Here is a 25075-nt window from a genome sequence, read left to right as displayed (position 1 = left end):
TTGGCTGATGCTATATAAGCTTGCTTTCTTGCATCATGTGCCCTTGCTAATGCTAAATGCCTCTGTGCAATGGTGACACATGCCACTTTTTTAATTCAAAGGAATCTCTCCTGAGTCCAGTGATGCTTCCATAATTAATCTTAATAATGCAATGCCACCCACCTCAAAATTACTCGATATGTGCTATCAACTTTGCAAGCCTTACTCACCTTCAGGCTCAAAAGCTTTCCTAATAAATAATCTGAATTTCAATATCACTAATTTCATGCTTCCCATCTTCACTTGCAGTTTCTGCTCTCTCTGAAGGGTCTTTTGTTCATACATACTGATGCAAAGTACCTGTTCAATTCATCTGCAACACCAGCTAGGTTATCTTAGACTTTCCTGCATCCATTATGCAAGGTTCTGACCTGATTCTTTCCTCATATCTGTATTCACATATGTGAATACCTTATTGTCCATGTTCTTTGTGGTACAATTATAGATCAATAAGTACTGTTAAAGGTTCCAGTACTTTTCATCACTCTAACTTTTCCACAGCATCTTTTTCTGTTCGAATAGCCTGGCCAGCCCTGTATTTATGAATCTCAGCATACTCCTAATGCTATATTTTTTTAATGGTATATATATATATATATACATTCATGACTTCTATGACCATTGCTTTAAAGACAGTTCATAACAGTCTAATGTATTCACCCTCCTTAAGCAATCTACCCAGTTGACAGAGGCTATATAGTGTTTTAAACTGTCACAGGGTGCAAATTATCAAAGTTCTATGCTTTTTTAGGTGCGGCCCAGACCTGAATACAATATTTCAAATATGGTCTAACTATCATCTTATATAAAGGGATAATGATGATCTTCCTACTAGCAAAGGTTCTATAAATCATGGACGAAACACCATGTGCCTTCCTAGCTGCTTGTTTACACGGCATGGAAAATTTCATGTCAGACTGAATTACAAGACCAGTCTTTTTCATTATGAACCACTTTTAGCTACTCTCCCCTAAACTTATATGTGACTCTAAGATTTCTGTTCCCCAAATGGGGAATAGAAATCCATATCATATCTTACATTTACAAGCATTAAGAAGCTTCTCATACAATATGTGCAACCAATACATGTTGTTTTAAAGCAATATAGCCTAGCTCAAATTGCTAACTATTCTTCCCACCTTCAAATTATCAGCAAACTTTTACAGTCTCTCTTGAATACCTTCATCAATATCATTTATAAAAATTAAGGTTATTTAAAGTTATAAAATGTGAGTTACATTTTCCAAGTGTGCAACTACTTGTAAAAAAATTTGCCATGCCAGATTAATAAATATTAGTTAACAGTAAGGAGCCACAGGAGTCTCACAGGGCATCAAACCCTGTGAGATCCCACTCACAATGTTAATCCAAGAAGAGAAGTGGCCATTTGTAACTCACTTAATCACCTCAACTTGCCCCAATGCCACGCTGTGTATGTAGGGCTGTATCAAAAGCTTTACTAGAATCTAAGTAAACAATGTCAAAATTATTCTTTGCATTCGATTCTTTAGTGATAATCTTGTACTAGCTAATTAGATTAGTCTGACCTCCCCTTAACAAAGACATTCTGTGATTCCCTTATGTGAGAGTATGGAAGAACAAGACATACATGGCTTCCTCTGACATACAATGAATGTACAAACACATGAGAATGTCTTATTTGCTTTGACTGTAACACATACCATCTAGGTAATTACATGGTATACATTACAACAGGATTTGGATAGGGTTCACAGGAATGTTCACAGAAGTGCAAGATTTAACTACCTCTGCTATTAACTGCCATTAATAGTCTTAAATTATAGGTGAAAACCTCATACCTTTTTAGGTATGAGGTTTTCAATCGCGAATGATTATAATATGAACTTACCCCCCCTGTGCATAGTCATAAACAAATCAAGTTAAAATAGCTATTAATTAAAATAATCATGCTTTCAACTCTCATATCAGGTCAAGCGAATCGGAAAGAATTACGGAAAGATGGTGGCCACCAACCAACGTCACATGCCACCATGAGAATTTAAAAACAATTGTCGCAAAAACCTAAAAACGATGAAACAAATAAATATCCATTAATTCACACATAAATTAAACTTTAAAACCGTTTTTTAACTTCTTTTAAGAGACCACCTTATTTGGTTTCTTACCGTGTTCACAAGCACAAAAGTGATTCGGGAATGATATCCTCCCGTTTTATATAAAATTAACGACACCTGATACAAGATTATTTATATAAACCAATGTATGAATTACTATTCGTGCATGTGCATAAGCGTACATGAGTCTGAAATATTATAAGGTCTGCGTATATTAATAGAGTTAACATTTATCTCATTTCTAACGTTTCGACAATTAATAATTTAAAATATTCCTGCTGTTTATCAAGAACCTTCGATTCATTAAAAAGGAACACATGTCCATCAGTGATTGCATGATATGCAAGCTCAGAGGCAGCCGTCCTACCTGCCTTAACATGCCACATGCTGCTGTATCCTTACCGAAAGTAAATTTTGTGTCGAGCCAATATAAGTAGAATTGCACCCACCACAAGAAATATTGTAAACAATATTGTGAGCTTCCATGGTAGGAACTACATATGTCCTATATTTCAAGACGGCATGAAGCTTACTCATGGGTTGTGGAACAATCTTAAATTCAGTGTTCTTAAATATGTTAATAAATTGTCACCAATGCTGTATATACGGAACTTTAATAAAATGTTTGTGATCCACCCTGTCATTTGTTGTACCCGTCTCCAATTTATATTTCGCCTGTTGACTGACTAATCTGCATAATGGTACCTAATGAATAACCCCTATTTAAAAATCTTTTTGTCAGTTCCGTGAGCTCATCCAATAAGGATTCTTGAGTAGAGCTGTATCTATATGCATTATGAAACTGATTAAAAATAATGCTCCTTTTATATGTAAAATGGTGTTAGCTTGAACGGTGCAAAAATTTTCCAGTATTTGTTGGCTTCCTATAAATTTTAAAAAATGTTTTCATTAACCCTGGTTAAAGTAAAATTTAGATAATTTATGGATTCGTGATGCGGGATTTCCAGTTATAGAGTGAACTTAAGTCGAGTACGAATGTTATTAAATGTATCCAGGACCTTCTGTACTATATATTTATTAGTAATTATTAAGATATCATCAAGATATCTACCGTAGAATGTTATATTAGGGAGATGTGGCATTAAGTATACCTGCTCGATCTTATTTAATTTCAGCAATCAATCCCCTCAAGCTAAGTCCCATCGGTAACTCGAATATCTGTTTATATATTTTATCTTGGAAATTAATATAACTGGTTTGTACAAGAAATTTAATCAAATAAAATATTTCATTTCTGGGTAAATTTGACATGTTTAAACAAATTGTATGATCATTGATAAGGTCCCATATTACATCAAAGGCATGTTCTACGTGTACATTGGTGTACAAGGAAACAACATCCAAAGAGAATAATTCGTCATCTTCATTTAGCGTTTTTTCTTTTAATTGGTTGAATAACATCTCTGAATTCTTTAAACTAAACTTGAATGTTAAATGTAAATGTTTAATAATGTTGTAATGGTATGCCGCGAGCGATGCGAAAGCTGTGTTTCTGTAAGAAACAATAGGTCTAATAGGATATCCTATTTTATGAAGTTTGACCTGTCCGAAAAGAGTTGGTACTACATTAGTCCTAGCTTTAAGGGATTTTAAAATGAAAACATATTTTTTAAAATTTATAGGAAGCCAACGAATACTGGAAAATTTTTGCACCGTTCGAGCTAACACCATTTTACGTATAAAAGGAGCATTATTTTTAATCAGTTTCATAATGCATATAGATACAGCTCCACTCAAGCATCCTTATTGTATGAGCTCACAGAACTGATAAAAAGATTTTTAAATAGGGGTTATTCATTAGGTACCATTATGCAGATTAGTCAACAGGCGAAAAATAAATTGGAGATGGGCACAACAAATGACAGGGCAGATCACAAACATTTTATTAAAGTTCCGTATATACAGCATTGGTGACAATTTATTAACATATTTAAGAACACTGAATTTAAGATTGTTCCACAACCCATGAGTAAGCTCCATGCCGTCTTGAAATATAGGACATATGCAGTTCCTACCATGAAAGCTCACAATATTGTTTACAATATTTCTTGTGGTTTGTGCAATTCTACTTATGTTGGCTTGACCCAAAATTTACTTTCAGTAAGGATACAGCACCATGCAATCACTGATGGACATGTGTTCCTTTTTAATGAATTGAAGGTTCTTAATAAACAGCAGGAATATTTTAAATTATTAATTGCTGAAACATTAGTCAACAGGAGATTAAATGTTAACTCTATTAATATATGCAGACTTTATAATATTTTGGACTTGTGGATGCTTATGCGCATGCATGAATAGTAATTCATACATTGGTTTATATAAATAATCTCGTGTCAGGTGTCGTTAATTTTATATAAAACAGGGGGGATATCATTCGCGAATCACTTTTGTATTTCTTGTGAACATGGTAACAAACCGAATAAGGTGGTCTCTTAGAAGTTAAAAAGTTTAATTTATTTGTGAATTAATGGATATTTATTTGTTTCTTCGTTTTTAGGTTTTTGCGACAATTGTTTTTCAATTCTCATGGTGGCATGTGATGTTGATTGGTGGCCGCCGTCTTTCCGTGGTTCTTTCTGATTCGCTTGACGTGATACGAGAGTTGAAGGCATGATTATTTTAATTAATAGCTATTCTAACTTGATTTATTTATGACTATGCATCGGGGGGGGGGGTAAGTTCATATTATAATCATTCCCGACTGAGCGTTGAGAGATTAACAGTCCTACTAAAAAGGTATGAGGTTTTCACCTATAATTTAAGGCTTATAATAATAGAACGTATTGGGCTTCATAGCCCCTTTTGATTTTAATTACTGCCATTAATGTAGCCTCCAAGTCATAGTTTTCCAAAACACTCAAGTCTTTCTCAATAGCATCAGGAAATATTCTTGAGAGACGTTCCTATCATCTTTTCTATTGGTGTAATCCATCTTTAGAAAAGCAGTTTCCTTCTGTAAATAAGTGCAGCCCATGATGAGAAAAATTTTACCTTGTGAGTCCTACAAAACTTCAACTGGCTGGAAATGATTGATAAGGCAATGGATATAAAACTACTGCTTATTATATCTGGCTAAAATTCCAAATTCTCTTACACTAAGTTCTAACTTGTGGTTTTTTTCTCAACATCACCTTATACCTTCAAATAAACACCTCAGACTGCCAATGATTAATATCACGATACTAATATTCATAACATTATCACCTTTTGTTCCCTTAAACGATAACTGAAGATGTTCTTTAATATCATTAATGATCTCTGGCAGATATATCCCAATCCTATTCTGTTTATCCTAATTAAACAGTGAATTTCTTGTTTCTCTGACAATTCCATTAGCCAGAATTACAACTTCTTGTGGGATCAGCATCTTCTCTCTCCCTCCCTCTCTCTCTCTCTCTCTCTCTCTCTCTCTCTCTCTCTCTCTCTCTCTCTCTCTCTCTCTCTCTCTCCCCCCCCCTCCCCCAGTGTCATAATCTGACCACAAAGAAGATGTTCACTTCCTGCAGTCAAATCATGACATAAAGCTTCAGCACTGAAATGAACACAAGCGTGCCACCAGGGCATATCACCAGTAATGCATAAAATCACTTGTACGCTGGATAAATGTGGAATTTTCATAAAGTAAAATATTTCAACAAAGAGAAGTTCATATCACAGAAAACTCACTACCAAAAAAAAGTTAAAAATTATAGCACTGGTCTTTAAGCTACATCAAGCATATTGCATATTCAAGCTTGATGTAAATGCCATGCACTATAAGTAGGGCTTAAAATGCTCTGTTATTTATGTTCTTAATAAGTAAGTAAATAAATAAAATAAGATCTGAATGAAAAAAAAAAAAAAAAACTAAATGTACATAAAATCCCTACTTTCTATCAACTTCCATAACCCTGAAAGGATTGGCATCTGTAAATCTTGATCTTTTTGATGGTGATGTGAATTCATGGTCTACAGCATGACCCTGACGTTTTGCTAACGGAGTAGCAAATATCACTTCTGAAGCACTGCTAAACAGAAAAGAAAGAAATATAATCACAATATCTATGAATATCCATATTATGTAATACAGGATGGTCCACAGAAAAGTGGACCATCGCATCCTGTATGACATAATATTACAACTCATATCATTTGTAAAAATAGCTAAATAATACAAGGTCACATGATATGAGTTAAGGTTACAACTGGGAAAGGTTTCAAATGAATTTACAAATTACAACTAATTTATTAAAATTGTAATATATTGCCAAGTACAACTTAGTAATGAAAACTATAAATCTTGTAATATTTACACATTTGGTGGATTTAAAATTCAACCACTGGTTTGCCATTGCAACCTTAACTGACACTAAGTAAGCTAATTTTCTCTGGCCCAACCACAGTGTTACATTTTTATTTATTTTTTTTAAACTGAAACAGGGTCCTCAAAACATATCAATTATATAAAACATAATGATGAGTTAAGATTACAATTGGGAAAGGTTTCTAATGAATTTGCAAATTACAACTAATTAATGAAAATTATAAATTACAACAATTTAATGAAAACTGAAAATGACAACTATTTAAATTTATAGTAAACATTGTAACATTTACACATCTGATGAATTTAAAGTTCGATAACTGTTTTGCTGCTGATATTAGGTAAGCTAATTCTCTCTGGCCCAACCATAGTTCTACATTTTTTTTTTTTTTAAATATTAAAACTGAAACAGAGTCCTCAAAACATACATATTGCTTTACATGAAAGCCTAATTCAATAAATAATTAATTAAATGTGAATAACACTAATTAAACCATGTGATTTGTTTCAGTGGATTTCATCATGTAAAAAGTATTACATAAAGTAAGTTAAATTCCCGTGCAACAGAACCATCTAGTTATTGGTTATGTTTCTGGATTCATTATTGAATCTTGTCATTATGCCTAATCAGGAAAGATTTTGAGGCAAAAGGTAAAAGACTGAGAGGAAAGGAGTCTTCTACTCTGTAAAGTTAGGAACAGTTGGCAAATCTTTCTGACAAGGCCCAATGACAGGATTGAATAAGGAATCCAAAAATGACATTAAGTAGTTCTATTGTGTGGAAGTTTAACTTACTTTATGTAACACCTTTTACACAATAAGATTTGCTGAAACAAATCATGTGGTTTAATTAATATTATTCAGATTTAATTAATTCATTACGAACAACAATATTACGTTTTACCCTCAATACACACAAATTTATTTAGACAACATTCCAGTTGCAAATCATTATGGATAGCATTTTATTTTTATTGTATTTAATAAATAACAGAAATGTAGTGACTGAATTACTTTATTTATAATTCATTTATTAATAACCATTTTCTCAAAATATTTATACAATCATTTTAAGAACATTGCTAATTCTATAATAAACTTACTTTTCAACAATAGTAGCAAATGATTCTATTTCTGTTGAAAAAAATACTTCTTTAATGTAACCTGAAAAATCTTTTTCCTTTCACTGTTTTTCAACTCAGAAACAGAAATAAGTTGCCGAGGACCAAATGTGATGAATAAAGTAAGGTGATTGAGCTGTGTGTGTGTGTGTGTGTGTGTGTGTGTGTGTGTGTGTGTGTGTGTGTGTGTGTGTGTGTGTGTGTGTGTGTGTGTGTGTGTCTTTCCTTACACACTGAACAGAATTTCATAATAATTTCAGAATTTAAAAATAACAAGACTAATTAACTGTTTGACTGTCAAGGATCAATTCAATGAACAGTACCACACACATAAAAGCAGATAATCAACGTTGTTTTCACTTTTGATTTTAACAAGTATGTTTTCTTGGCTTTCAAGGTTGAGGAGTTTTCTACTGAAGACTGATAGACATGCAGTGTTTGTTATTTTCAGGTATTATTGAGAGGTAATGTTGCCAATTCAAATCCACATGGTGGCACATAAATTTGAATTGGCAACAAAAAAAAAAAAAAAGTACCAACTTTTGTAATTACGTTTTTTTCATAAATGTTGATTGCTGTTCTAAAAGTTGTCATAAAAATAAGCATTCATATCTCCTCATGCCAGTGCCCATCCTGGAAATTAAAAAGAAACTTATTTCCTAACCAGCATTACAGCCATAGCAGCTTATGCACCATTAAACCCCCCTTTCCTAAGCAGTATACAGGAATACCTCACATAGTGCAGTTTCGAACAGTGCGGTTTACAACTTGAAAAATAATTAACTGCATTATGCACCAATACATTTAATATGTATGTATGTATTATAATGCCATCACGCAGCTGGCATTATAATGCCAATGCATTATGGATTCAAGGCCACGCTGACTGTTGTCACAACTCCCATTATATACGGACTCTACTAGCTTTGATAGATTAGTAAACACTCTATATTCTGAGCGGTGAGTTCATTGATTGTGCGTAACCTGTACAAATATTTTTCACTGTGTATTTTTATTAAAGATTATTTTTTAAAAATGTTACACCTTTATATGCAAATATGAGTGAAAAGAAGAACTGTAATGGTGCCGAGTGTTCTTCTAGATACAAACATCGAACGAGGTATGAAAGTAAGGCAGGCATTGCAAAATGACATACGATGTTATAAAGAGATGTATGCAGATAAAAAGAAGAAAAAACTGTGCAGACTAAGCTGATAAGTTATTTTTTTCAAAATAAAGATACAGTACATACTTCACTTATATTCTTTTGGTATGTACATAATGCAATAAAAATCATTTGTACTGTATTTACTAGTATTTTTCATTTTTATCATTTTAGTTTCTTTTTTTGCAAGAATTTCATGTGCATCAATTTATAGTAAACAAACACCTATATATTTTTACAACTCAACCCATATAATCAAATTGTCAGAACGCATTACATTAAAATACATACTAATAATACCTCGATCAGCGCAGTATTTTTTTGGCATGAATTAACTGCGCGAATTAACTGCGAGGTATTCCTGTAATTATGAATTTGTTTTTACTTTTTAAATTTCTTATTAATTTTTTAGTAGTAATTATTCTCTCATAAACTGCTATTCTCATAAAAATTTAACATAGCAATTTACAATTCGTAACAATCTTTTTTTAAAATTTTTATCTTTTATTTTTAGGAATGTTAGACATCCTGAATATTCCATACATTCATGGTAATGGGGTTTTACTATACATTTACTATTTAAAACAGTTGGGAAATACTAGCTATTATAATGGCTAGAATTTTATTTATAACCATAAAAGCGTAATCATACATTATTCCAGAAACATACCTTTTTCTTTTAGCCTGGCCCAAAGCTAGTGGTGTACCAATAAATGGAGTAGGTATCTCAACATTATCTGGTAGCCTACATAAAAATTAAATTTTTAAGATGATAGATCTAATCAGACATTTTTAAATAAATTTAGAAAAATCATGTAAAGCAAATTACTGCATGAAAAGGAAAGCCATTTCTAACAGAGGTTAAATAGTCTGGCAAATAACTGATCACAGTGCATAGAAGTAAAAATATGATGCCATAAATCTCAACAATTTATTGCCTGACTTTGTTTTTAAATTTCCTTCAAATGTATTTTTAATGAAAATTACAGTACTTCACAACCAAAGTATTTTATTTAAATAAAGCCATACTTTAAAAAACATTGTAATATGCAGATCTTAAGATCTTATTAAAGATAATAAAGCACTCAAAACCTACACAGTGCAGCAATTGGAAAATGAGAATGATATTATGAGATGAGTGCTGGTGCCGCCCTCTACTAGAAGTAAATATGAAATGAAAGGGTGATTTTTCCTCAACCATTGCAGCCAAGGTCAGTGGAAATTGCCACCATTTCAGAACATAGTGTAAGCTGAACTGCACATCTATCCTGCGTCCATGTTGTGAAGGGACAATGGAACAAAGAGCAAAAAAATAAAGTTTTGTGTTTGACTGGGCAAAAGTGACGTGGAAACATTTCAAATGATAAAGCAAGAGTGTATGGAGAGAGTTGTCTGTCTTGTGCACGTGTTCGAGTGGCATAAATGTTTCACCCGTGGAAGACAATAAACATCCACACCCAGTAAAATGGTTCTAATGGTTGTTTGAAAAGGTGGGGGAAATCATTACCAATCACCAATGTGCTGTGCTCTGAACAATTCCAGATCTGTGCATTAATATGGAAAACACTGGACAAATAATAACCAAGGATTTGAAGAAAATGAAGGTCTGTGCATGGTTTGTTCTGCATTCATTAGCAGACGGGCAATGACAGGCACAAGCTGAACCTGCAGAGAACTCACTGAGGTTGCTGAAAGCAAATCCAACTTCCTGAATTTGATCATTACGTATGCCTCTGCCGTCACCTATAATGATCAACTTCCTGAATTTGACCATTACAGGTGACGGCAGAGGCATAGCTAGGTATTTGGTGCCCTTGGCAAATTCATGGCTATGTGCCATTTTACGATAATTGGTAAAATCGTCATAAAAAGATGCGTAAATAAAATTATCATAATAAATAATAATAATTAGTCTGACCTTTGTTTAACAACTTCTTTATACCAGATTTTTCTGTTTAGCGAATTTTTTTTTTAAATTCCCCTTCATTTAAAATAGCGTGCATAGAACAAAGAAAATTTTCCATACAAGATTACGAGAGACTTAACTGGGTATGCATTGTTTGTTTTGCCCCTCTGACCTTCAAGAAATTTAGGCAATAGTGCTGTGGCTAAGCACAATGGTAATCTCTTTAGCTTAAGAGATTACCATCTGCAAACTTGGTATTACATGTAAAACCTATCCAATTACCTGTCCCACATTTTATTGGATACTATGATGTGGTTACAAAGGAACTGGATGCAAAAAATAACTTTGATATCATATACTTGGTTTTCAGGAAAGCTTCTGATACTGTTGCACATGGAAGACTACTGTACAAGTTGGAGCAGTGGCATTAAGGGCAAGTTGCTACAATGGATAAAAGGATGGTTGAGTGGGAAAAGACAGAGAATGGTAATCAATGGACACTGCTCTTTGTGGACTAATGTTAAGTTCTGCAAGTTGCAGCATCTGGAGACTAGGCACCTGCAAGGTGATCTGATTGAGGTGTATAAGGCCTTGAATGGTTCAATGCTGATGGGATCTTCCACTTGCTCATATTAAGAACCTGAGGGAACATAGATTCAAATTGAGGACAGATAGTTGTAGAATAGATGTGCAGAAGTTTGCCTTTAGCCAGTGGGTAGTTGATTGCTGGAACAGACTTCCATCTGTCGTTGTGGAAGTTGATTGCTTAAATAAATTCAAGGAGGAACTTTGGACGATCTTTTAGAGGGAATGGATGTGAGAAATAGGTTTTTTTTTTTTTTTTTTTTGGCTGATGCTACATAAGCTTGCTTTCTTGCATCACATGCCTCTACTACTACATACCGAGAAGTCGAGCTGGTCAACTTTCTATATATCCATAGCCAGTGGGCAGATCAAGGGTATTCCACATTCGTAAAAAAGGCTCTTTTTTTTTTTTTTTTTTTTCCGTTAGTTGTTGGCGCATCGGCTTCTGTGGCCATAATGCACCTCCCAAAGTTTTTGCATTTTACTCTGATCGAAGTCCGAGGCGGGATTTGAACCCATGACCTTTGGGTTGCCAGGTAGGCACTTTACCCACCTGGCTAGCCCGGTTGGCACAATAGGCTCTGATCAACCTTCTATTGTAAGCACCCTGTTAGAGATTTAGGGGAGAGTGGTTTCCCTTTACTCCAACAAGAGGTCATCTGTTGTTTCGCTGAAGTGAATCATCCACACTTTGCCATAAAATTATTTCTGTTTACATGGACACTGCAATTGAATATCCGAGTATCTCTGACATTTTGTACAGTTCAAAAAAATAAATAAAATAAATAAATAAAAATGATAATAATAATAATAATAATAAAATTCAAATTTAAGCCAGTTTTGTTAACGAGCAGAATGTCTTTTTTTTTTTTAATTTCCTCTTTATGCAGTCTTTCTATGCCATACTGAAGTCGGCTTCTTTTCTTTGGTGACATGTCTAAAATTAATTGGTCTTTTTTTGTTTTATTTGAATTATAAATCACAATATTCATGATTACCTGTTTATATAGCAAGCACAAAAACACCATATACACATTATTTATAACTTCACACTTATTCAGCATTGCAGAATGTACACAGTGCGTGAACTGCAAACTGCTGTGCATTCGAGCATGTGCCAATGAAGTGGTCGCCTGATTAGTCCCTCAAAAGTTGCGTTCTGGACAGCAAACAGATCTATACTGCTACAGTATGTATTCAGATTTAAGGATGCATGCAGGCTTGAATCGCCCTCTAAAAATATTTGGCAAAAATTAAATTTCTCTCTGCTCTAATCCTGATGCGACATCTAGGAGTGCCATTTCGTTAGTTAGCCTCAGATGTCAAAATAACTTGACACGAAACTGATGTGGCCTGTCAATGGCACCCTTCTGATACCAGGCCCTTGGCACCTGCCAGATGACTTTCATCAACCTGTGAAATACCACCACTTTGCTTATTGGAGGCTTGAAGTGGTGAAACCCATGTTTAGTCTCTAGAGCAAAGTTTCAGTCAACCCCCCCCCCCTACTTCTCCTTCAACAACCCATGCACGGTACTAAGGGTTTTGATACCGTTCGTGTTTGGGGTTTTCATTAAAAAAAAAAAAAAAAAAACACACTACTAGGTGACGGGATGTGATGTTTTCAGTACAAAGTGTGGAGTGGAAGTTAGCAAACTCTTCCAAAGCCAAAAAAGTTTGTCAAGAGCTGAAATTAAAACCATGCTCATCACTTTCTATGATAGCAAGGGAATTGTGCACACAGAGTTCATGCCTAATGACCATAAGTGTTACTGCTGCCTACCGTCTGGACATTTTTAAACGTTTGTTACAGAGAATTTATTACGTGTGGCTTCAGTATAGAGAAGACGGCAAGTGGTTCCTCTTGCACAACAATGCACCAAACAACAAAGCTCTCATTGTTCAGTAGATTTTGGCTAGCAAAAAATGTCTGTATACTATCTCACCCACTGTATTCACTAGCCTTAGCCCCGTGCAACTTCTTTTTGTTCCCAAAGCACCATCGAATATTATCATCAAACAACACAGTTTAACTATGCATCATTCCACTTAAGGAATACCTTATCTCTTATTTATTTTCTATGTAGTTCATAAATTGTAAAAGGTTGCTGGCTCTGCTTTAAAATGAAATGAAAAAATTCTTCACTCAAGTCTTTACACATTTTAAGTCAAATGTGACAATTATGTCATATATTAGGAATTGTCCATCTATAGCTCGAATGCTAAATTTGGCAAACAATACAATTTCAAGAACATGAAAAACGACTTCATCATTTAAATAACCCAAAAGTTGTTATGTTATAAGACAGTAATGGACAGGGATGAGTACCTGTGTTTTAACTAAACTTAAAGAGAAGATTCCCAAATGCATCCTTAAAAAGATGTTTATTTTGATGTACGAATCTCTAGTTCACTGCTTTTTTTTAGCCTCTGGCACATATTCAAAGACCAATCTAGGAGATAATCATAGCTCGAATGACAATTATTTTCTTTGTTCCTAACATAAGAAATGTACCAATCTCAAATTAAAACTTGGTGCACTGCTAAGCTAGATGAATTAGAGTCACTAAAGAAACAGACACTTGCCCAAGAGACATAAAACTGTAACTCATCAGGAACCCAAGTATCAGGGCTGATACAGCTGAACCCGAGTATCAGGGGTCCATACAGCCCTGATATGGACTCAGAACAGAACAGTCAAAATGCATATTGCTCTAGTTCAAGAGGATTTAGTTTATATTGGGAGACTCCATTGTTAGGAAATTGGATATTTTTTGTAATAAGGATAGGATGGACTAGAAACAGGCTGTCTGATGGGAGCAACAATTAATGATGTCACTAACACATTGTCAGATTTTAAGGAAGATAAAGAGAGCATTTTTAATCATGTGGGGACTAATGATAATAAGCAATGAACTGATGATCTGGTGGATAAATATGCAAACATGAAATGTTTGCATATTTATCCACCAGAAATATTAAATAACAAGACTGTATGCACAGTCACTACATGCCATGTGCTACCTGTGAAGCAAAAGCACAGCAGTTGACTTCACACCTTTCCCTAGTTGTCTACAAAGCCACATTTCAACACACTCATTCACTTTGCATTGAGATAGGTTTTCGTTACCTTGTACTTTTGTGGAAAAATGACACACAAAAGAACTGAACAAATCAACTTCAAATTTTTAACAAAACTAAAGAAAACACCAGCTGAGAGTTATAAGTTGTTATATCAAGTTGATGGGGAAGATACAATGTCAAGAGCTTGCATGTTTGGATGGCATAAAAGGCTTTTAGAAGAAAGAGAGAATGCGGAAGATGTTAAATGACCAGGCCATCTGGCATTGATGAAAATGGTTGAAAATGTGGACCGGGTAAGGACACTGATTAAAAGTAAATGCCATGGAAATGTCATTTTTATGCATCAGTATTCAATATGGAGAAAGAAATAGCTTGACAATTTTAACAGAAAATTTAGGAATGAGAAAAGTGTGTGCCAAGATGGCAGCAAAAATTTGAATGAAGATCAAATAATAATAAGACTTCATCAGTTTGTAAAGATGTTTTGAAAAAAGCTGAAAAATATTCAGACTTTCTAGGTACGGTAATTACTTGTAATGAAAGTTAGCCGTTCCAATATGACCCAAAAACTAAAAGATAGTCACAATGCAATGGAAGACAAAACAATCCCCCAGATTGTTTTGTCAAGAATGTCAAAATCAAAAATAAAAACCATGCATCTTGTTTTCTTTGATATTAAAGGAATTATTGTGGCTGAACAAGCCCCACCAAATCAGACTGTCAATCAACCATACTACATCGAAGTAAGTTCTCACAAGGCTGCATGAAAATATTCAAAGGAAGAGCTGCTTGTGACTTTTTTCTCTTCCCTAAACTGAAAAGTGTACTTAAGGGAATCCATTTTCAGTCCATTGAAGACATTCAGAAAAAACAACCAAAGTGTTAAAAGGGCTTACAGAAGATGACTTCCAGAAATGTTTCTGTGCTTGGAAGAAACATATGTAAAAGTGTGTGCAAGCCCAAGCAATTATCTTGAAGGCAATAACTTGTAAGGTATGAACTATTTCACTATATTCAATTCTTGAAATCTGGGGGTGCCACTGACTTCCTCAGTGTTACTTGTGAAAACTTTAAATTTTTCAGTATGTGTTGCCATCTGTTATCTGTGTTTCCATATTCTTAGATTTGGATTTTAAAACTGCACACCTAATAGCAGGTGCAGTTTTAAAATCCAAATCTAAGACTACCACTGCAGTGTTCTGGAACAACAACTGAGAACCTGAGCAAGACATCCTAGTAAAAGCAGAGAACTAGTCACAGCCTTGCATGAGGAGAAGAGCAAGATATGTTGTGCGTAGATGTTTTTATCAATGAAGGAATCACCAAAAACTTATAAAACGTATCCTCCACATAGATATCAATCCCACTTAATATTAATAAATTAGTATTTATTAATTATTTTTAGCTAGATGTCTCTTTCATTTGCTGTCACAAGTTGCGGGATAGCATATATGTGGACTATTTTGTGGGACCAAACTTTCAAATGAATCATTAAACTCTGCAGACAATGCAGTAATACACCCACACTGATCTTCTTGATAACCCTCTAAAAGATACTATTTGTTTCTGTAAACCTTTTCTAGCTTGGCCAGACCTGGGTAGATAGCTGGAATGCTCACATGTTTTCTCTCCAAAAAATAAGATTGCACACAGTTGCCCAAGGAACGTTTAACATTGTAAAGATTTGTCTCACTGACTTTCACATGTATTAGCAATAGCATTAGTAAAGGCATATGATGCAAGAAAGCAAGCTTATACAGCATCAACAAAAAAATATATAATTTATTTATTTTTGTTACACAGAGCATTAAAATTATGATAAATGAATTAGCTTTCGGCTGGGTGGCAGCCTTCATCAGATTAAAATACTTTGAAATAATCTGATGAAGGCTGCCACCCAGCCGAAAGCTAATTCATTTATCATAATTTTAATGCTCTGTGTAACAAAAATAAATAAATTATGAATCCAGAGCACGCAGGCGTGTTTTATTAAAAAAAAATATATAAATAATAAAAAAATAAATAAATAAAAACTTACCCATTTCACCCAACCATTTGCTCCAAAAGTTTGTCCAGTTCTTCCTTGAATTTATTTAAGCTATCAACTTCCACGACAGATGGAAGGTTGTTCCAGCAGCAACCTTCCATTCCAAAGTTTGCCTTTAGCCAGCAAGCTGGCTAAAGGCAAATTTCTGCATATCTATTCTACAACTGTCTTTCCTCAATTTGAATTTATGACCCCTCAGGTGTGTAATCTGAGCAAGAGGAAGAATTCCATCAGCACTGAGCTTGTTCAAAACATTCAAAGCCTTACACACCTCAATCAGATCACCTCGCAGGTGCCTAGTCACCAGATGCTGCAATTTGTAGACCTTAAACCTTCTTTGGTAAGAGCAACCCCTTGTTCCCCTCATGAATCTTGTTGCCCTTTTCTGTACTCGTTCCAGCAGCTCTACATCCTTTCTAAAATGAGGCCTCCAGACCTGTATGCAGTATTCAAGATGTGGCCCGATCACTGTCTTATACCAGTGTTTCCCAAACTGTGTTCCGTGAAAAATCATAATTAATAATTTAAAAAAATAATAATAAATAAATAAATTTTGCATGTTTGTATCATACACCTTTTTAACATGTTTTTTTTTTTTTTTTCGGTTATTAACATACTGCCATAGACTAATAATCAAATAGACAAAGGAATACTTTATTTTGGCAGGCTTGTGCATAGAGAAGTATGCGTAGAGGTAATGATATATACGAAAAAGTAGCAATGTAGTGATCTAATATGCCATTCATAAGCAATTAAGCTTGGAGTACACTGGTTCAGGCAGGCTTCCGTAATCAAGTGGTCAGGAGCTGGAGTGCAGTGGTGCACCCTCTTTGAGTAGACTGGGGTTCAAGCCCCTGACTGCTAAATATGGTCGATCTGGCAACCTGCACTGGACCAACGTGGCAGGTTATGGTCCATTTCCCTCAACATGAATTGTTGAGGAGGCTTCCATCCTGCAGTGGGTTGATAATGGCTGCAGTTTACCTTTTACACAGGTTGAGGGAGAGGTTGATTGATTGATTGATTTGGTAGTTGTTGGCGCATCGGCTTCTGTGGCCATATTGCACCTCCCAAGGTTTTTGCAGTACTTTGATCCAAGCCCAAGGCGGGAATCGAACCCGCGACCTTTGGGTTGCCGGGCAGGTACTTTACCCACTCGGCTAGCCCGGTCGGCTGAGGGAGAGGAGAAAGCGAACCAATATCATGCATTGTTCAGGTGGATGAAACAAAGTAGCCTTCCGCTGATACGTTCTTGCACATTCACACAGTGCTGGTGGTGGTGGTGCGGTGCAGACCATCTTCGCAATTATGAGATTAGTTCTGTAGTAGTTCGGTAAACCAGTAAGCATAACTAAACTCGCTTCCTTGTATAAATATTTTTTTTGATAATTATCAGTATTTCAAAATATCATTAAAATAAATGACCATGGATTTGTGGTTTAAAAAAGGAACTTTAAAATGAGAAGCAAGTGCTTCTAGTATTGCAACTGCGGTTGATGAAAACGAACACACTTCGAAGTGAGGATGAACAGACGCAGCCTTTCGTTCCCCAAAAATCCAAAGTGAAAAAACAGGAACCAACTAATAAAAGACCAAAACAAAAGTATGATGACAGTTATTTGAACTTCGGCTTTACATGTCTTGGAAATAAAGATGCTCCTGATGCACAGTGCGTTGTATTACAACGCACTGTGCATCAGGAGCATCTTTAAAATACTAGCACCCGGTCTAATAAAATACTAGCAAACAGTTCTTTGGCTCCTGCTAAACTTGTGTTCTGTAAATATATAAGTGTTCCACAAATATAATGTGAGATGAAAAGTGTTCCGTGACTAAAAAAGTTTGGGAAATGCTGCCTTATACAAAGGGATAATCACCTCCTTATTTCTGCTAGCAAAATTCCTGTATATCATTGACAAGACCCCCATCAGCTGCTCTGGCAGCCTGTAGTAGCTATAAAAATACCTATACCTTTCCTAAGTCAGTCAACTGGTGTTGGCTTGCTATTTCTTAACATTGTTTAATCTAAACGTCTTGTGCTTTTACAACTTCATGATACAAAGGCTCGTGATATATGAGGACCTTACAAAGATTTGCACAGATGTGCAGTTCAGCAACACAGTATAAAAAGGGAACAGCTCAGAAAAAAAAATCTTTAGTGAATAATTTAGAGTAATAAACAACATTAGCTTTAAAACTTTTTGCTTCTCTATTTTGTAACATTACTTTATATAATGAAGCATTATTTCAAGTCTGATAACGATCCCTTGATCAAATAAAACGAAAGGACAGAATTCATGGGATACCTGGTTTCTGGGCAATGCAACGCTGTCACCCCTCTCACTAGTGGACGAACCCACCACTTGGCAGGTATATAGGTACGCTGCATCACTGCATTCATGTAGATGGTAATTCAATATCAATATGGATAAATGTCGTGAGTGAAAGAGGTGCTTGATGCATGGGTCACTCTATCGCAGAAGTGGGAGATAAATTGCACTCTCACCATTTGACAGTATCAAGAGTGTATCAGGAATATGCCATTTCCGGAATAACATCTCATCGTGGACAGCGCTGTGGGCAGAGAAAGGTGGCGGAAGAACATGGTCATCAACATCTATCTCACATTGTTTCAGCCAACCAGAGAGCAACACTGACACAAATCACCGCCGACTTCAATGGGGGAGGTGGCAGAAATGTCTCCACCAGGACCATCATGTAATCATTAGCTGCAATAGATTATGGGAGCCACCAACCCACCAGAGTCCCATTACTAACACCATGACACAGGACTCTACGTCTCACCTGTGCAAAAGAACATTGGCACTTGATCTTTGATGACTGGAGATGGGTCTCCTGGTCTGATGAGACCAGTTTCCAGTTATTTCGAGCGGATGGTTGTTATTGTTATTTGGTTTTTAGGAGCATTAGCAACTAAGGCCATATTGCTCCGGGATATGCAGTGGTCATTCCCTGACCTTTCCGCATCCTCCGTATTTTGTGGTGACGGGCTCGAACCCCGGTCTAATCAAGAAGCGTGTGCTACGCACTGCTGCTCCTCCCCACCTGGCTACGGAGGCGCCTTCGAGCAGATGGGAGGGTGCATATCTGACAGAAACCTCATGAAGCTATGAACCCGCCATATCAACAAGGAACTGTTTGGGCAGGTGAATGGTCGGTAATGGGCTGGGAAGTGTTCAACTGGCACAAGTTGGGACCTCTGGTACATCTAGATGCATCTCTGAACTCCTGGACTCCACCTGGACTCTGAATGGTCCAGATTACATGTCCATCCTTGTTTGTTTTTTTTTTTTTTTTGGTAGTTATTGGCGCATCGGCATCTGTGGCCATAGTGCACCTCCCAAGGTTTTTTGCAGTACTTTGATCCAAGCCCGAGGCGGGATTCGAACCCGCGACCTTTGGGTTGCCAGGCAGGCGCTTTACCCACCCGGCTAGCCCGGTCGGCTATGTCCATCCTTGTAGACCATCTGCATCCCTTCATGGTCATCGTGCACCCACAGAGCAATGGACTCTTCCAGCAGGACAATGTGCCTCCCCACAGATCTGTGGTGACTAGAACATGGTTGGAAGAACATTCTGCAGATTTTACCACACGGTGTGTTCTTCCCATTCATGAACACTGTGGAGCATCTTGGGGATGATGTGGAAAGGTCCGTTCGAGCTTTGGACCCGCCACCCAGGAATGCAACTGAATTATGGACAGCGGTGCAAGCAAGCATGGCTGTAAATACCTGTGGAATGCTTTCGTGAACTAGTGGACTCAATACCTTGCCATGTGACTGCCCTTATCCCAGCGAAAGGTGGGCCTACCCATTACTAGGTAGGTATTCCATGATTTCTGTCCACTCAGTGTACAATGTGCTACATGATTAAAATGAAGGAAAATGGGCTCTGCAGCCCATTTCTCTTAAGTTTTTATTTTTATTCATCTAATGTTCACAGTCCATAATTAATTAATATTGTATCTCAACAAATATCCTTTAATAATCTTTGATTAATAAATAGTTCAATATTTAATGTGCAACTTTTAAAAATGTAAGAAAACTAGCACATTAATTAATTACAAAAGTTTGGAATTTTGACTTCATTGGTAATTTTTACTTTTATTTGTGAAAATTAGGAATCTCTTTTAACAGATTTAAAATTTCCATTTATATTTAGTTTACTTAACCCAGCATTATTAACAGAAGCCTGACAGGTCTCTCTGAAATATAGTTGTTATGCATTAATTGTTAGTTCAGTGTCTGACACTTTCAGTACCCTCTCAGTCAAACTTTTATTTGATCAGTTTCGGATGTGAACAATTATTGTTTACTAGGAATTATATGTGTAAAGGATCATTCAGTTACCACGTGAATATTTACTATTTTTACCTTTCACTTCAAACGTGCTAGTTTTGGTTTCAGCATCATGTAAAAAATACATTGCTGAAACTGAAACTAGAACGTTGGCTGATTTCGTTAACATGTCTGCTACAGAAATTAGATACTCACTGTTTTATGTTTAATTATTGTACAAAATGTATTTTTGTGTTAATTATTATTATTATAATTGATGCAAAAGGATTTCAATTATTATCATCCATCTCTTTATTCTTTTATTTGTTTGACAAAACATGTGCATGCATAAGTTTGAATTTTTGAAAATTTTAATAGTTTTCTGAAAAATGAAACTATTAGTTTCATGTTTATATTTTATGACTAACTTTTTTTTTTTTCAGCAGAATTAATAAAAGTCTTGTTTAGCTGAATATAACACATAAAAAATAAAACCTTTTTAAAGTTTCAAATTTTTCATTAAAATGCATACCTAATAATTACTGCAATTTGTGTTAGTAAAAGATGGAGCACTGGTGTACCTCAAGAAAAATTCAATAAGCAGAAATAAAAAAAGTTGGGGCACTTGGTCATGTGACCATGTTTGTTTTTCATGATCAAGAGCACAACCATTGCTGGGTTAAAAATTACCTGGATTTTAAAGGAGTATGAGGATCGACTGTTGGTTCTTCATGAGTTTCTGCAATTTTCTTTAAAACTAAATTCACTACATCTGAATAGACAACAGCATGCAGATTTTTTTTTGTCACAACTGCTGATAATGGCCGGGGAAATTCTAAAGAAATAAAACATTATAGAAAAACAAAAGAGAGCATATTTAAAATTATATATTTATTTATACATAAATTAAATGAGATTATAATGTAGAAAAGGAAATAATAAAATAGCTATCAATTAGACAGGGAATCCCATCCCGAATAAAAGCATTAATGGTTTCTGTGATTAGGCTATAATTAATTTTCTGCACTCTGATATAAGCCTTGTGAAATGATGACACCTTTTCTCAAGGTTTATGTAGAATGCATAAGTTCAAGATCATGGATAGGCATGAATATTTTTGCTTTCATTAAGCTATTTATAAAAAGATAGTGATAGCTATAAATGTAGAAAGTTAACAAAATTAAATGCACTACTTCACATCATTTTTGTCTAAAATTTGAGTTTAGTTAACTGATAATGAATTTGAATGTTACAGGTACACTGATTAATAACCAAAGTATGCTCACGATCAAGTTACTATCTTTCTACTAAACAACAGCTTACCTGAGAGTTTATCCTGTCATCAGACTGAGGGAAGGGGAAAAGGTTTGGGAAAGCAGGAACTACTTTATATAATGACAACTATAGTTTCTCTGTTGTAAAGCAGTCTCCTGCTTTTTCAAACCTTCCCCCCAGTTCCTTCAGCCTGATGACAGTATTCCACAGAAGCACTGGCATTTAATTTTTCTGTTCAGTAAAAAATGCTAACTTAGTTGAGAACACACAGTATATTGGGTGCTAATTCTGGCACCCATAACCTACAAATTCACTGTCAATAAACAAAATTCAAATTTTAAACAAAAATGTGGGTACTCTATTTAATTTTATTAACTTTATTTATTTTCACTTTCATTTCCTCAACCCAGCTGGTTCTAAGGACAGACAGAAAATTTGCTATATAGTGAAAATGTAAATACCTATAAACATGTGGTACCTTGTAAATTCAGTTTACTTTATATTCTAAATTGTAATCCACTTATCCAAGATGAGACTAATCTGAATCTTCTTTGAACAAAGTTCAAAAACAGCAGAGTATTTTTGTTTTCGTTTCACAACTGGTAAGAGGATAATGGAACTTTGCAACTAATGCAATCAGCATTAGTTGCATTGAAATGAATGGAAAGAATACAAAGATAATCAGTTAAAATTTAGAATTCAACATTTAAATTATCAATGTCCAATCCTATACTTTATAATATTTTTAAATATTAGAATTCATCAGTTTTTTTTTTTCTTTTTTTAATTTTGCATATCAGGTCTACACATTACTTAAAGGTGAATGTTCATCATATACAAGAAAACTCAATAAAAATTAATTAAATTGGACTCTCCCAAAAGGCAATTCAGTAGGACTAAATAAAATTATACAAACTTAAATATCATGGAAAATTATTTACCTTTAAACTTAACCCTATGTAATACATTCTTCCAGTTTTTAACTTCTTCAGAGAGTGCCCTTTGTTCTTCAGGTAGAATATTTAAATAAGCATTAATCAAGGCATTTCGGCACAAAACTTGATCCTGATCTGAGGCCTATAACATTCAGTTTATGCTATATCAGTATGTGTGTCAGAAAATATTTCAAAAATAAAGGAATAGCTAAATATAGTTTAACCTAATAAAGTGTATTCTGCAGTCCTCTTAAGAAGGAATTTGAATGGAACCATATTTTTTGTTCAATTTAAATCCTCGTGGGAGGGGAACACTATTTTATATCATACACAGTGTGGCAATTGGAAAACAAGACTGATGCTATAAAAAAATAATGATCGCATGTATGAGTAAACTAACTTTTGTTTATTCAAAGTAACTTCCTCCTGCATCCATACACTGCATGCGTCGACCGGGCTAACCAGGTGGGTAAAGTGCCTGCCTGGCAACCCAAAGGTAGCGGGTTTGAATCCCGCCTTGGGCTTGGATCAAAGTACTGCAAAAACCTCGGGAGGTGCATTATGGCCACAGAAGCCAATGCGCCAACAACTACCAAAAAAAAAAAAAAAACAATGCATGCAATGACTGGAAGACTGGTGGAAGGTTGTGACTGATATACTGTGCAATGTTCTTGTCACAGCTCTTTGAATGGTGTCAACATCATCAAAATAACAGCCTTTCGATGGTGCCTTGAGCTTCAGGAATAAAAAGAAGTTGCACAGGGCTAAGTCTGGTGAACACAGTGGACGTGACAGTGCACAAAACAATGAGTCTCATTGCTTTGTGCATTGTTGTGCAAAAGGAACTAACTGCCATCTTCTCCACACCGAGGACACACACGATGGATTCTCTGTAATAAACATTTCAAAACTCCAGATAGTAGGCAGCAGTAACACTTTGGTCACTGGGCATGAACTCTTTGTGCACGATTCCCTTGCTATCATAGTGACAAGCATGGTTTTGATTTTTGACCTTTCTTGACGAACTTTCTGGCTTTGAGAGAGTTTACCAACTTCCACTCTGCACTCTGTTGCTTTGTTGTAGGGTCATACTGAAAGCATCATGTCTCGTCACCTATAAAGATCAAATTCAAGAAGTTGGGTTTGTTTTCAGCGACCACAGTGAGCTCTCTGCAGGGCCAGCTCATACTTGTCATTGGCCGTCTGCTAACGAATGTGGAACAAACTGTGCACAGACTTCCGTTTTCTTCAAATTCTGGGTTATTATTTGTCTTGTTTTCCTTATTAATGTACAGATTTGAAATTATTCAGAGCACAGCACATTGGTAATGATTTCCCACACCTTTTCAATTCACTCTGGTGTTGGAACAATTTTTGCTAGGCCTGGATGTTCATTGTCTTTCAGTGATTCTCTCCCATGGGTAAAATATTTATGCCACTCAAACTCATGTGCACAAGACAGTCAATTCTCTCCATACACTTTCTTCATCATCTGAAATGTTTTGGCTCAGTCGAACACAAAATCTGATGTTTGGTCTTTGTTCTGTTGTCCCTCCACAACACACAAGAGGAGAGATGTGTCAGCTCACATAACATTCTGAAATGGTGAGAATTCCTGTTGAACTTGATTGCAGTGCTTGAAGAACAATCACTCTTTCATTTTGTGTTTACTTATAGTAGATGGCAGCACTAGCACGCATCTCATAACATCAGTCTCATTTTCCAATTGCTGCACTGTGTATTTCATATTATCTTTTATAATTAGTCATAAAGAATAGTTATAATTTTAAAAATTATAAAAAAAAATTAACTCTACAGTGTGGATAAGTACATTTTTAAACAACATAAATGCATTATTATAATGTTGAAAAATGACAGGTTGGTTTATCGGTGCATTATGAAAAAATATATTTGCTTAGGAATTTTAAGCTAAGAAGCTTTAAACTGAATAAGTTTATGAGTCTCAATATTTCATTAAGCACATGGAATTCTTTTTCAAAGGATTCCTTTGGTTGCTAATGAAGCCAATCATGGACTACCTATTATTACACTTCTGCACCCAAACAGGAATCAGTATCCCTTAAAGGATGGGAAACAGCAACCCCAGAGCAACGTATCAACTCTGTGGTACTACACTGACAAAAGTGTAAAGTGTTCATTGTCTAACGGCCCAAGGGGTTTCCCCCATCTCCGTGTT

General features: G+C 35.3%; 1 protein-coding gene across 3 annotated transcripts in view; it reads right to left on the bottom strand.

Annotated features, from left to right (window-relative positions):
* The window catches only part of Elys (AT hook containing transcription factor 1 homolog), a 315674-nt gene that overhangs the window by 87731 nt on the left and 202868 nt on the right, over positions 1 to 25075 (bottom strand). For 2 of the 3 annotated variants that reach the window (XM_090371873.1, XM_090371891.1), the window contains exons 23-26: positions 22885 to 23020; positions 21359 to 21503; positions 9419 to 9493; positions 6029 to 6166 (exon numbers count right to left, since the gene is read on the bottom strand). In XM_090371873.1, coding sequence (XP_090227999.1) covers positions 6029 to 6166; positions 9419 to 9493; positions 21359 to 21503; positions 22885 to 23020 — 494 coding nt within the window. The remainder of the gene's footprint in view (positions 1 to 6028; positions 6167 to 9418; positions 9494 to 21358; positions 21504 to 22884; positions 23021 to 25075) is intronic. The other variant, XM_090371882.1, reaches the window with a different exon arrangement.

Source organism: Mastigoproctus giganteus, chromosome 1, assembly GCF_048544385.1.
Source record: "Mastigoproctus giganteus isolate SK-2022 chromosome 1, ASM4854438v1, whole genome shotgun sequence".
Taxonomy (NCBI): Eukaryota; Metazoa; Arthropoda; class Arachnida; order Uropygi; family Thelyphonidae; genus Mastigoproctus; species Mastigoproctus giganteus.
This window is presented reverse-complemented; position numbering and strand designations above follow the sequence as displayed.